Raw genomic sequence first — 15,665 nt, forward strand, 5'->3', positions numbered from 1 at the left:
CGAGTTGTTGCTTAGCGGATTTGCAGGTAAAAGCATTTTTCCCGTCTTCCAGCGTGCATTACTTTGTATTACAATCTGGAAATGGCATGTGAAATCCCACAGGCTCCTCGCCAGACCAAATACAACTGTACCGGGTTATTTCATCATATTATGCTCAATCAATGACACACAAATTCTTATAAAATCAGCCAAGGCGCTGTATACTTCAAAATGTCTGTTAGCATTTCTTAGGAGGAAAGCTATAGTCTTAAAGAGACCCTATCACCAACTTCAAAATTGCTTACAGTATTGTATCCATGGCACTGGAACCCTAAAGGCATTGTACACTTTCAAATGAGTTTGTTGATTTCACTAGGTATTAGTGTAGTTATATTCCCTGTGTCCTTTGTGTGCCTTAAGCTGGATACACACTATACAATTTTCTTTAGATTTTTTTCCTTTAGATTTACCAAATCCATATAATATGAGGTCAAACCTAAACACTTTTAAATTGTATGCAATCAGGCAGGCCTTTGCACTACATAGTTGAAGGTAAATAAAACAACAAAAGTTATATACTGTATCCAGCCTTACTTGTAATAGTGTTCTCACATGTTGCTGCCGCAGTTTGTGGTGTTTTGACCGATCGATTCCCCTATGTCCATGTATTCACCTGGCTTGTCCCTGTTTACTAAAGGGTCAGGCAACTTCTTTTTCCGGGTCATACAGCATCCAATATATAACTTAAGATTTCAATTGTGTTGCATGACAAATGTGGGCATGCTACTGTGATGAAACACATTTCTTCCCTTCATTGCTCTGCCTGTGTGTGTCTGTGTCAGATCTAACTATTGTGTAGCTCTCACCCGCAGAACACTATACTGAGAGACCCAGGGACTGTGGGATATGTAGTTTCTTCACAGGACGTGTCAGTTCTTAGACTGCAGACAGGGATAATGCATTAATCCGTGCAGTAACATTCCTCATGTTTGAACACAAAGACAAAATTCTGACACTGGAATGTGAAGATTTACTCAACTTTAGGGTATGTGTACAGGGCATAAAATGGCACCATGAAACTACAAACCCAATTCCACAAAAGTTGGGACACTGTACAAATTGTGATTAAAAAAGGAATGGACTAATTTACAAATCTCATAAACTTATATTTTATTCACAATATAATATAGATAACATATCAAATGTTGAAAGTGAGACGTTTTGAAATGTCATGCCAAATATTGGCTCATTTTGGATTTCATGAGAGCTACATATTCCAAAAAAAGTTGGGTAGCAATAGGAGGCCGGAAAAGTTAAATGTACATAAAAGGAACAGCTGGAGGACCAATTTGCAACTTATCAGGTCAATTGGCAACATGATTGGGTATAAAAAGAGCCTCTCAGAGTGGCAGTGTCTCTCAGAAGTCAAGATGGGCAAAGGATCACCAATTCCCCCAATGCTGCGGCAAAAAATAGTGGATCAATATCAGAAAGGAGTTTCTCAGAGCAAAATTGCAAAGAGTTTCAAGTTATCATCATCTACAGTGCATAAAATCATCCAAAGATTCAGAGAATCTGGAACAATCTCTGTGCGTAAGGGTCAAGGCCGAAAAACCATACTGGATGCCCATGATCTTCGGGCCCTTAGACGGCACTGCATTACATACAGGAATGTTACTGTAATGGAAATCACAACATGGGCTCAGGAATACTTTCAGAAAACATTGTCGGTGAACACAATCCACCGTGCCATTCGCCGCTGTCAGCTAAAACTCTATAGGCCAAAAAAGAAGCCATATCTAAACATGATCCAGAAGCGCAGGCGTTTTCTCTGGGCCAAGGCACATTTAAAATGGACTGTGGCAAAGTGGAAAACTGTTCTGTGGACAGATGAATGAAAATTTTAAGTTATTTTTGGAAAACTGGGACGCCATGTCACCCGGACTAAAGAGGACAAGGACAACCCAAGTTGTTATCAGCGCTCAGTTCAGAAGCCTGCATCTCTGATGGTATGGGGTTGCATTAGTGCATGTGGCATGGGCAGCTTACACATCTGGAAAGGCACCATCAATGCTGAAAGGTATATCCAAGTTCTAGAACAACATATGCTCCCATCCAGACGTCGTCTTTCAGGGAAGACCTTGCATTTTCCAACATGACAATGCCAGACCACATACTGCATCAATTACAACATCATGGCTGTGTAGAAGAAGGATCCGGGTACTGAAATGGCCAGCCTGCAGTCCAGATCTTTCACCCATAGAAAACATTTGGCGCATCATAAAGAGGAAGATGTGACAAAGAAGACCTAAGGCAGTTGAGCAACTAGAAGCCTGTATTAGACAAGAATGGGACAACATTCCTATTCCTAAACTTCAGAAACTTGTCTCCTCAGTCCCCAGACATTTGCAGACTGTTATAAAAAGAAGAGGGGAGGCCACACAGTGGTAAACATGGCCTTGTCCTAATTTTTTTGATATGTGTTGATGCCATGAAATTAAAAATCAACTTATTTTTCCCTTAAAATGAAACCTTTTCTCATTTTAAACATGTGATATGTCATCTATGATTTATTCTGAATAAAATATTGAAATTTCAAACTTCCACATCATTTCATTCTGTTTTTATTCACAATTTGTACAGTGTCCCAACTTTTTTGGAATCGGGTTTGTACATCAATAATAAATCTGATCTATTGTTTTCTCACAGATACGTTATAGTTTATATTTTTGGGGGGTTATATTCAAGATGTGCAAAGAGAGATCACACAAATACGTATAAGTATAACATTTAATTAAGTAATGACAGATACAGATAACACATGTAATAATATTAGAAGATATGACCAGAATACCTAACTAAAGATGCCTATTCGTCACTAAGAACCGTCCACTTGCGTGGCGTGGCACAGATGATCAGACTAGACACATGCATAATGCAGCTCTGGAGACAAGACTTAATATTCCAAGTTTTTAGCTGGGTTATATACAGGGCTTGTATATAAGGAAATGGCCAACTCCCCTTGCAAGCAACATGACCTTTTAAGGTCTTGGTCAGTTTGTAATGCCATTCCCCTGGTATGAGGTCAGCTAAGGTAACCAGGATATTGGAGGCTTCCTAGATATTGTGGCTTTGATAAGGAAATATTCCCTTATATAGCTTTGATAAGGAAATATGACATTTCTCCATCATCAATGCACATACAGTATCTCACAAAAGTGAGTACGCCCCTCACATTTTTGTAAATATTTTATTATATCTTTTCATGTGACAACACTGAAGAAATGACACTTTGCTACAATGCAAAGAAGTGAGTGTACAGCTTGTAAATTTGATGTCCCCTCAAAATAATTCAACACACAGCCATTAGTGTTTAAAATGCTAGCAACAAAAGTGACTACACCCCTAAGGGAAAATGCTCAAATTGGGCCCAAAGTGTCGATATTTTGAGCGACTAACATTATTTTCCAGCACTGCCTTAACCCATTTGGGTGTGAGTTCACCAGAGCTTCACAGGTTGCCACTGGAGTCCTCCTCCACTGCCTGCATGACGACATCCCCTACCTGGTCGATGTTAGAGACCTTGCGCTCCTCCACCTTCTGTTTGAGGATGCCCCACAGATGCTTAATAGGGTTTAGGTCTGGAGACATGCTTGGCCAGTCCATCACCTTTACCCTCAGCTTCTTTAGCAAGGCAGTGGTACCTTGGAGGTATCATGTTGGAATACTGCCCTACGGTCCAGCCTTCGAAAGGAGGGGAATATGCTCTGCTTCAGTATGTCACAGTGGATGTTGGCATTCATGGTTCCCTCAATGAACTGTAACTCCCCAGTGCCGGCAGCACTCATACAGCCCCAGACCATGACACTCCCACTACCATGCTTGACTGTAGACATGACACACTTGTTTCTGTACTCTTCACCTGGTTGCCGCCACACACGCTTGACACCATCCGAAGCAAATAAATTTATCTTGGTCTCATCAGACGACAGGATATGGTTCCAGTAATCCATGTTTTTAGTCTGCTTGTCTTCAACAAACGGTTTGCGGGCTTTCTTGTGCATCATCTTTAGAACTTGAACAGGCTTCCTTCTGGGACCACAGCCATGCAGACCAATTTGATGCAGTGTCTTTTGATGCACCCCTTCAACTTCTGCAGCAATGCTGGCAACACTCATATGTCCATTTCCCAAAGACAACCTCGGGATATGACGCTGAGCACGTGCACTCAACTTCTTTGGTTGACCATGGTGAGGCCTGTTCTGAGTGGAACCTGTCCTGTTAAACCGCCGTATGGTCTTGGCCACCGTACTGCAGCTCAATTTCAGGGTCTTGGCAATCTTCTTATTGCCTAGGCCATCTTTATGTAGAGCAACAATTCTTTTTTTCAGATCCTCAGAGTTCTATGCCATGAGGTGCCATGTTGAACTTCCAGTGACCAGTATGAGAGAGCTGCACACCTGCTCCCCTTTCACACCTGAGACCTTGTAACACTAACGAGTCACATGACACCGGGGAGGGAAAATGGCTAATTGGGCCCAATTTGTTGCCAATATGAAGTCAGTAATGTTCAGCTGCTGGTTTGGGTAACCAACTTTTCATTTTCAGACAAAAGCAAGGAAAAACTGGGTGTTTTAAGTTGTTTTCCCTTTCATAAACAATGTTTGTTCTCTTGCAATGTGCCTTTAAACCTGCTAGAAATTGTGACTACTCCAGGAAAAGTAAATTCCATAGCACTGACCCCCTTCCCCCTTGTATGGCACATCCCTCTACTCTTCTGGGCGTGTCTAATTATGCTATCTGTTGGTTCAGCTCCTCTACCCCTCTCCTCTACTCCCTACATAACCTTTTATGTCACTTCGGGGGAGGAGCTAAGGAGAATACTGAAGAGCAGAGGGCATCAAAGTTTTGAAAACAAAGGGCCAGTTTACTGCCCTTCAAATTTTAGGGGGGATGGACTGTGATCAGCAGGAGTGCAAAGTGCCCTAGGCTTGGTGGTCAGTGGGAGTAAAGACAAAAAACATTATTGCTGTCAGTTGGAAGAATAGTACCCCATTTTTGGTGTCAGTGGGAGGAATAGTGCCCTAAGGGCCAGATAAAGGCAAGCAAAGGACCACATTTGACCCGTGGGCCGCAGTTTGGAGTCCCATACTATAGAGTGTTACCTTAGTGACAGCTGTGAGTCTGCTGGGGCTGCTGACATCATATCCAAGATGGCGAGGAACAGAGCATGTAGATATAAAACTGGAAAAATACTATAATTTAACACCTTTTCTTGGTCTTCAACAGGATGCCCAGTGTGGAGAAGGCACACGATTCAGGAACATGTCCTGTGTGGTTTATGATGGCACTTCAGAAGACTCAGGGAAATTTGTGGATGAGGAGTTTTGTGGAGACATTGACCTCGTTGTCAATGGTGATAAGAACATTGTATTAGAAGAGTCCTGTATCGTACCATGCCCAGGTAGGTATAGAGCTCCTCTAGGAGGGCAGTGTTTTTCTCAAAGAGACCAATCAGAATAAAGCTGAACGTCAGACAGAATCATTTTTTTGTTTAGTTCGAATACAGTGGATAAGGCTTGGAATCCCTGTTGGGTTTAAATTATGTCTGCGACTCTGTTGGGGAGATTCCCCTTGACTGTGTTTCTCAGTAAAACCAGGAGACGGAATGAGGGGAAGGGCCACTGGAAAAGGAAGGCTAACTTTTCCATACTCTGTTAAAAAATGTCCAAAGAAAAACAGCCAGTGGCACACTATGAAGTCCAATACTTGTGAATTTTTTATTTTTTTGGAGGACAAGCTGCATGAAGCCCAACTGGAACCTCCTTCTCTAAGAAGTTCCAGGTGGGGCTTCATGCAGCCTGTCCTGGAAAAATAAAGATTTACAAGTGTTGGACTTCACGGTGTGCCGCAGACGGATTTTTTTTTTCAGGATATCCTGGCAGTTTGGGGTTTCCAGGCCTGTTTGTCAGGTACTTTGGTACATAAATAGGAAGTGTCTGCTTTGAAGGATACAGCAGCATTACTGTGAAATTGTATAATGACATGCACATGGATGCTAGAGATGGGTCCCAGCTCAGTGTTGAGTTGGTGCAAGTACAGGGTTGTCATCTCTACCAAGCTAGAAAAAGTTGTCAGCCTCTGACTACCAAAGGTTATAGCCATTGAATGCCTCCCAAAATCAGGATCATCATCTCTTAGGACCATTTATGTCCAGCTTTATAGGTTTTTGGTCTGCGTTTGATGCTACAAAGGAGCTTGCATTGTTCTTCTTGAGTTGGTTAACTCAGATTCTCTTGTAGAGCTCATAAAACGCTTTTTTTTTTCAATTAACCAATTCAGAAATAGAAGAGAATAATTTGACATGCAACCATGATCTAACCATCTCATGATGTCCATTAGAATACCTTTGGGCTAGAACATTGAGATTATACAAGTGTTCCTGTTTGAAACCCAAACTCCCCATTTTTAATAGGGTGGAGAAAGGGTAGAGCCTCTACAATGGTATCACTGCTGTCTGTGTCCTCTTTTTCTTATTTGGCTTGGTGTCACTGGGAACAAACCTGAGGGGAATTTTAGCTAGAATTTGGCTTCATAGGCAGGAGAGGAAGGTGTTTCCTTATAGGGAGAAGGCAGACCAAGTAAAGGTCTATCTTGGGGGAACAGGATCTTGGGCTATCTTGGGCTTACAGGACTATCTAAAGCCGGCCAAAGATAAATCAAAATGTAGCTGGTTCAGCAGGAAAAAGCCAAATTTTGATCCATGTATGGGCAGGCTGGTTGTACTGAAGTTGATCAATCAATCGACTTCAGTACAACCAGCTTGTTGGATTTCCTTGGTGCAATCACTGCCGGTGGCTATAGCCGCAAGCATTGATCATTGTATTCCACAGGCTGGGAAACCTCACGCTGTCAGAATACAATAGCTCTGCGGGAGGAATTCAGTATTGATGGTTAAAGGAAAGAAAATTGGTGTGCCTAAGGCAGGGCCATACACAGTGCAAATTTCTTTCCAGCAACCAAAGGCTGCAGAAAAGAAATTCACACAATTCCCTCATCAACACAGACAGTGCTGACAGGGGAATCCCTCCTGCCAAGCAATTGTCTGCTCCTGGCGGGGGAAGCTGTCCCCACCTGGAGAAGACAGTGATTATCGCTAGCGGCTATAGCAGCCGCTAGCAATAATCGCAAAAGAATCCAGCAGGATATTTGTACCCAAATTGATTGATCAATCAACTTGGTACATTCAGCCAGCCCATTAACGATTTGAAACGTTTATGGCCGGCCTAAGGCTGCCCTGTGATAAAAGATAATCAACCAATCTAGGCAACAATAGCCAGATCTATAGACTGTCACCAAATGACTACCTGCACCTAATTTCGGCATTTGTATATTGCCAATAAAACCTACTAACTAGTCACCAGAGGACAACTTTCTACAGGGTTAACCTTCATTAGATCACTTGCTATAGGACTGTAACATTTTATATTCATCTTGTAGGGGACTGCTATTTGAATGACTGGTCGGAGTGGAGTTTGTGCCAGCTGACCTGTGTCAACGGTCAGAATCTTGGATTTGGAGGCGTTAAGGTGCGCTCAAGGGCAGTAATTATTCAAGAAATGGAAAACCAACATCTCTGCCCGGAACAAATGTTAGAGTCCAAACCATGCCACGGTATGTATAATAAAAGAGTCTCACTGACACTTGATAAGTGTATGTATAATAGGCATAAATATATTTTAAAGATTTATAACATTTGAAAATGTGTACTAAAACTACAAGAAAGTATTAGAAAGTCTAAATATAAGACATTATAAATCAGTAGTTTGTATAAAGGAGTTATTACATAGTATACAGTAACAACATTCATGGGTATATTTAAAATTTTTCAAGGCCATTATTGGACATTATTCTATGTAACATAACCAGTTTGAGCTGTAGAAGAATGTCTAACTCATGATTTGGGTCTATGCTTGAACCTAGTGGGCTGGGCTTGGTTATGCATGGGTGGGAATTAAATGTGCCAGGGCAACTTCAATAAGATTTTGCATGGGTCAGGATCATGGTCAAATTCAGTGATGGCCAAACAATTCAATTTTGAGGACCTGAAAGAAAACTTCTGAGTCCCAGGATTTGGAAAATTTTGTAACTATGTTCACATGGCTTTATTTGAAGTATGGAATTGGGGAGGCTCCTTGGAATCCATTGTAGTACCCACATAAGATATACTCTTTATTAACATTACTAACCCATTATGTTCTGTCTTTCTTTCTGCACAGACGGGCAATGCTTTGAATACAATTGGTTAACTGGTCCATGGAGAGCATCTTCCCGGGCAGTTTGGTGCCAGAGATCGGACGGGCTCAATGTGACAGGTTAATGTTTTTATCATTTCATTGTTTCTAACTCTCACTTTACCTTTTTAACAATTAAGCCACCTAAAGTAAAATAAAATAAATATATATATACTGTAACCCATCAAGGCATGAACCTCACTAGACCTCTGAAGGTATGCTGTGGTATCTGGCACCAAGCCATCAGTAGCAGCCAGGGCTGGCCCAAGACATTGTGCTGCCTGGGTCCAAGAATAACATGCTGCCCCCCCCCCCAAAAAAAAAATAAAATAAAAATCATGCCCAACAAAAGGCCCCCGGATTAATTATTTAATATAAATATAACCTTTAGAAAATATTATGTATACTGTTATCTTCCTCCATAACTCACCACCAGAATAGTCCACCAAACACCCAATGTCTGTCCTCAGTTCTCCTGTAACTCCTGTGCCTGTGTGCCCATCGCCCTAGAAGATCCAGCCTGCCCTGCTGTTAGATGGAGTGCACTGATATCTGAGGTCGTTGCGCACACCCCAATCACATGAGGGATGTTCCCCAGAGGAGACCCTCTGCCTCCTCATACTCATCAGTTTGCACTATGGGCAGCAGTATTAGATGGGGAAATGCCAACCGTAACACTCTTGGGAGTCAATTTGCTGCCCCTCACTAAGTGCTGCCTGGGTCCAATGGACCCAGTGGGACCCATGGTAGGGCTGGCCCTGGTAGCAGCTCCTTTAAGTCCTGTAAGTAGAGAGGTGGGACCTCCATGGATCAGACTTGCTTTTCCAGCACATCCTACAGATGCTCAATTGGACTGATATTTGGAGAATTTGGAGTTTAATCAATACCTCAAGGACACCTCCTTCCATTGCTCCGTGTTCCAGTTCTGATGTTCACGTGCCCCTTGTAGGGGCTTTTGGCTGTGGACACAGGTCAGCAAGGGCATCCTGACACAACAATCTGTGATGCTCTGAGTGTTCTGACACCTTTCTATCAGAACCAAAATTAAGTGGAAGTTTAGTCAAAATCTAACTAAAGCTGATCCTACTCTTTAAGGCTAATCTATCTAGCCCTGTGAAGAAAAAATCGCTATACATACCTGGTCCGCGCCTTCTCCAGTCTCCAGTGGCAGATGCTGTGTGCAGGACAGAACCGACAATGGATTTGAAACTCCTGGGAAGTGACGTCCACCATATAGTTACTATGGGGCTTCCATTGTTGGCTGCCTCTACTGTATACTCCCTCACACTGAAGCCACCGCTGACTACCGCTGACAGCTCAACGTGGGACCAGACCAGAGCAGCTGCAGAACAGGTAAGTATAGTGATTTTTTCTTTAAAGGACTAGATAGATTTGTTTTAGAATGGGGCTGAGAGTAGGTTTAGAGTTAGTTAGGTTTTGACGAAACTTTCAATTTATCTTTTTCATCAATTTGATCTACAGTAGCTCTTCTATTGGATCGGACTACATGAGCCAGCCTTCACTCCCCACATGCATCACTGAGCCTTAACTGCTCATGACCCTGTTGCTGACATTCTGTCCCTGGACCAATTTTGGTCGATACTGACCACTGCAGACCGGCAACATCCCACAAGAGCTGCAGTGTTGGAGTTGCTCTGACCCATCTAGTCTTTACAATTTGGCCCTTGTCAAAGTCCCTCAAATCCTTTTTCTGCTTTCAGCACCTCAACTTCAGGGACAACATGTTCACTTGCTGCCTAACATATCCAACCCACTTCCAGGTGCCATTGTCACAGGATAATCAATGTTATTCACTTTACATGTCCGTGGTCATGTTATGGCTGATCAGTGTATATGTACTGTAGTGTTTTTTTTTTTTATTATTATTATTATTGTACCTATTATCAGTAAAGACCATTAACTTATCTTTTCTTTAAAATATGGAGATCTAGGATCCCTATGGTTTGGCTTTATATACACTTTAATGTGAACATATAGTGTAATGAATTTATATGAACGTGATGCCTAAGCCTCATAAAGTAAACACAATGCTTTCTTTACCCTCTCTGACTTCATTTGTGTCACGTTCCCCTCCCAAGCACTGCAGCTCAATGTGGGAGAGTTTTAATAGCATAGACAGTACTGTCAATCCAAATAGCAGTGACCAGGTGCTGATAGAGGGAAGAAAGATCAGCAAATGTCTGTTCGCTGATCTCTCCTTCCTGCTAATGTAAAACATCACTTCGGGATCCCGGTGTCACTTTCCCCAGCCACTGCGTTCCATTAGCGTCATTGGAGGACAAGTTAGACACCAAGGGTCTTTTCAGACCCCCGATGTCTCAATAAAGAGAATCTGCCACCATAAAATGCATTGCATAGGGAACTGTGTTGCAAAGACTGTGCTGTCAATCCAAATAGCAGTGGCCAGGTGCTGATAGAGGGAAGAAAGATCAGCAAATGTCTGTTCGCTGATCTCTCCTTCATGCTAATAACCCAGGAGTGATGTGTAAAACATCACTTCGGGATCCTGGTGTCACTTTCCCCAGCCACTGCACTCCATTAGCTTCATTGGAGGGTAAGTTAGACACCAAGGGTCTTTTTAGACCCCCATATGTCTCAATACAGAGAAGCTGCCACCATAAAATGCATTGCATAGGGAACTGTGTTGCATAGACTGTGCTGTCAATCCAAATAGCAGTGGCCAGGTGCTGATAGAGGGAACAAAGATCAGCAAATGTCTGTTCGTTGATCTCTCCTTCCTGCTAACGACCCAGAACTGATACGTAAAATGTCACTTTGGGGTCCCGATGTCCCTTTCCCCAGCCACTGCGTTCCATTAGCTTCATTGGAGGGCAAGTTAGACACTTGGGGTCTTTTAGACCCCTGATGTCTCAATAAAGAGAAGCTATCACCATAAAGAGCATTGCATAGGGAACTTGTTTCCTGTACGTGATAAAAACAAATTTAAAAAGGATGTAAAAAATTTAAGTTACACCCAAGCACTTAAATTTCTCTCCCCCAAAAATTTGGAGACCTCACCCACCCATACTGTACACATAGGATTGTACATGCACATGGGGGAACAACTACACACATGTCAGCTATGGGAAATATAGGGTTCCAAAGTTTGTCACTGCTTCATGGATGTACAATATTTTAAAGCTTGACATGTTGGGAATCTATTTACTCGGCACAACCTTATCTTATATTTTACCAAAAATTGGGTAATATACTGTGTTTATGTGCCCTAAAAATAACTTTAGTGTATTTTTTTTAACTGATATTTTGTGTTTCATAAACCATTGTGCTAATATCGTATGACTGAAAAAAATTGGAAAACCACAATTTTATTCTGTAGGTTGTCTGCTTCCAGAAAATATAAAATGCTTGGGGTATAAAATATTTTTTTTAACTGTGTGCAAAAAAATGCAAAAATGGCACTGGCAGCAAGGGGTTAGAACAATACTTGAAGAATGGGTATCGGCTGCTTTTTGAAACTTATTCTGAAAATGTAAGATGCCTGGCTCTTGTGTGGATCTGCTAGTTCCATCTCTTTTTGGCTCACTGACTATGAGTAGAAAAATATGAAGACCAGGAGTATACGTTTAGATTGCTTTACCCCAAAAAGGACACAATAGCATTAAAGTGGCCCTAAACCCTTACATACAGGTGCTTCTCAGAAAATTTGAATATCATGAAAAAGTTAATTTATTTCAGTAATTCAATTCCAAAAGTGAAACTCATATATTTTATATAAATGCGTTACACACAGAGTGATATATTTCAAGCATTTTTGTATTTTAATTTTGATGATTTCGGCTTACAGCTAGTGAAAACCTAAAACGTATTATCTCAGAAAATTAGAATATTATGTAAGACCAATAAAAAAAAAAAAACAAAAAAAAAGGATTTTTAATACAGAATTGTTGGCTTACTGAAAAGTATGTCCAATATAATATGCACTCAGTACTTGGTCCGGGTTTCTTTTGCATGAAATACAGCATTAATGCGGCGTGATGCATCATCATGAACTGTAGAAAGTTTTGCATTTAATTTGGAAATCAAGGTCCCAGAGTCTGGAGGAAGAGTGAAGAGGCACAGAATCCAAGTTGCATGAGGTCCAGTGTGAAGTTTCCAAACTCAGTGATGATTTGGGGTGCCATGTCATCTGCTGGTGTTGGTCCACTATGTTTTATCAAGTCCAAAGTCAGAGCAGCCCTCTACCAGGTAATTCTAGAGCACTTCATGCTTCCCTTTGCTAACCAGCTTTATGGAGATGCCGATTTCCTTTTCCAGCAGGACTCGGCACCTGTCCACACTGCCAAAACTACCAATACCTGGTTTAATGATCATGGTAACATTGTGCTTGATTGGCCAACAAACTCACCTGACCTAAAGCCCATAGAGAATCTGTGGGGTATTGTCAAGAGGAAGATGAGAGACACCAGACCCAACAATGCAGATGAGCTGAAAGCCGCTATCAAAGCAACCTGGGCTTCCATAACACCTCAGCAGTGCCGCAGGCCTATTTGCCTCCATGCCACGACGCATTGATGCAGTAATTTATGCAAAAAGAGCCCCGACCAAGTATTGAGTGCATTCTATACTGTACATGGACATACTTTTCAGTAAGCCAACATTTCTGTATTAAAAATCATTTTTTTTTATTAGTTTTATGTAATATTCAAATTTTTGGAGATACTAAATTTTGGGTTTTCACTAGCTGTAAGTCTTAATCATAAAAATTAAAAGAAAGAAATGCTTGAAATATATCACTCTGTGTGTAACACATCTATATAATATACAGTGTCTTGCGAAAGTATTCGGCCCCTTTGCGACCTTTTGCCACATTTCAGGCTTCAAACATAAAGATATAAAACTGTAATTTTTTGTGAAGAATCAACAACAAGTGAGACACAATCATGAGGTGGAACGAAATTTATTGGATATTTCAAACTTTGTTAACAAATAAAAAACTGAAAAATTGGGCGTGCAAAATTATTCAGCCCCTTTACTTTCAGTGCAGCAAATTCTCTCCAGAAGTTCAGTGAGGATCTCTGAATGATCCAATGTTGACCTAAATGACTAATGATGATAAATAGAATCCACCTGTGTGTAATCAAGTCTCCGTATAAATGCACCTGCACTGTGATAGTCTCAGAGGTCCGTTTAAAGCGCAGAGAACATCATGAAGAACAAGAAACACACCAGGCAGGTCCGAGATACTGTTGTGGAGAAGTTTAAAGCCGTATTTGGATACAAAAAGATTTCCCAAGCTTTAAACATCCCAAGGAGCACTGTGCAAGCGATAATATTGAAATGGAAGGAGTATCAGACCACTGCAAATCTACGAAGACCTGGCCGTCCCTCTAAACTTTCAGCTCATACAAGGAGAAGACTGATCAGAGATGCAGCCAAGAGGCCCATGATCACTCTGGATGAACTGCAGAGATCTACAGCTGAGGTGGGAGACTCTGTCCATAGGACAACACTCGTATACTGCACAAATCTGGCCTTTATGGAAGAGTGGCAAGAAGAAAGCCATTTCTTAAATCTATCCATAAAAAGTGTCATTTAAAGTTTGCCACAAGCCACCTGGGAGACACCAAACATGTGGAAGAAGGTGCTCTGGTCAGATGAAACCAAAATCAAACTTTTTGGCAACAATGCAAAACGTTATGTTTGGCGTAAAAGCAACACAGCTCATCACCCTGAACACACCATCCCCACTGTCAAACATGGTGGTGGCAGCATCATGGTTTGGGCCTGCTTTTCTTCAGCAGGGACAGGGAAGATGGTTAAAATTGATGGGAAGATGGATGGAGCCAAATACAGGACCATTCTGGAAGAAAACCTGATGGAGTCTGCAAAAGACCTGAGACTGGGACGGAGATTTGTCTTCCAACAAGACAATGATCCAAAACATAAAGCAAAATCTACAATGGAATGGTTCACAAATAAACATATCCAGGTGTTAGAATGGCCAAGTCAAAGTCCAGACCTGAATCCAATCGAGAATCTGTGGAAAGAACTGAAAACTGCTGTTCACAAACGCTCTTCATCCAACCTCACTGAGCTTGAGCTGTTTTGCAAGGAGGAATGGGCAAAAATTTAAGTCTCGCAATTTGCAAAACTGATAGAGACATACCCCAAGCGACTTACAGCTGTAATCGCAGCAAAAGGTGGCGCTACAAAGTATTAACTAAAGGGGGCTGAATAATTTTGCACGCCCAATTTTTTATTTGTTAAAAAAGTTTGAAATATCCAATAAATTTCGTTCCACTTCATGATTGTGTCCCACTTGTTGTTGATTCTTCACAAAAAATTACAGTTTTATATCTTTATGTTTGAAGCCTGAAATGTGGCAAAAGGTCGCAAAGTTCAAGGGGGCCGAATACTTTCGCAAGGCACTGTATATGAGTTTCACTTTTTGAATTTAATTACTGAAATAAATTACCTTTTTGGTATTCTATTTTTTTTTAGATGCACCTGTATACCCAATAGTGTGACTAGCCGCAGGTTTTACAAAGAAATGAAATAAATCCTCCTACATAAGTTGTATCTGGTTATCTCCAGCCCTAGCTTCTCTACAGCCATTCAAAGTCCAGAATTTACACAGCATTTCTCAGCCCTAAAAAAGGCAGTGGGCAGAGAGCTGAAGTTACACTCTGCAGAGCTCAGTGAGAGCTGCAGGGCCGGTGCAAGGATTTTTTACGCCTTAGGCAAAATAAAAATTGCCGCCCCTCCATATGCTCTCCCACCCCCCCATCTCAAGTTGCTGCAGGGGTTAAAATCAGTAGCGGCTGGTGCTCCATCGGTCGACGCATGGATAGGAGGAGGCGGCGCCCCTAATGGATGGGCCGGCTGCTACTGGTTTAAACCCCTACTTACGGTAAGTCACTTACCTCGGGTCAGGCTCCGCCGGCGCATCCCTGCTAAGTTGCGCCCTAGGCGGCTGCCTAGGTCGTCTTACTGGTAGCACCGGCCCTGGAGAGCTGTTTGGAGAGAAGAGACACACCCCCTTCACACAGCACACAGGGACAAAGCTGAGGCTGTCAATCAAATGCTGCTGCTGGAGATCCCTCCCTGTCACCCTTTTTCTCTTGTCAGGAAAACTTGTAAGAAGTGACTTATGCTAATTGGAAGGAGGCAGCAGACAGAAATGATGCTCAGTGCTCAGGATTGAGACAAGTACACACTATAGAGGGATATGCATTGTTCATATTTCATGTCTAAGGTTTACAATCAGTTTAAGTATCTTTGGCATGTTTTCTGCCCTTCAGGAGGTTGTTTTGAAGTCCTCAAACCGGAAAGTGAAAGGATTTGTAATCCGCCGTGCACGCAGCCGCACTCCTACTGCACAGAGGTAAGAGCCGCCACCGGGGAGAGATC

General features: G+C 41.9%; 1 protein-coding gene across 1 annotated transcript in view; it reads left to right on the plus strand.

The window, feature by feature from the left end:
* Positions 1-15,665, plus strand: part of THSD7A (thrombospondin type 1 domain containing 7A) — a 518,460-nt gene that overhangs the window by 486,992 nt on the left and 15,803 nt on the right. Inside the window, exons 23-26 of the mRNA XM_082258557.1 lie at positions 5,269-5,443; positions 7,480-7,653; positions 8,259-8,354; positions 15,557-15,639. Coding sequence (XP_082114683.1) covers positions 5,269-5,443; positions 7,480-7,653; positions 8,259-8,354; positions 15,557-15,639 — 528 coding nt within the window. The remainder of the gene's footprint in view (positions 1-5,268; positions 5,444-7,479; positions 7,654-8,258; positions 8,355-15,556; positions 15,640-15,665) is intronic.

The sequence above is a fragment of the Pelophylax lessonae genome, assembly GCF_965119305.1.
Source record: "Pelophylax lessonae genome assembly, chromosome: 5".
NCBI lineage: Eukaryota > Metazoa > Chordata > Amphibia > Anura > Ranidae > Pelophylax > Pelophylax lessonae.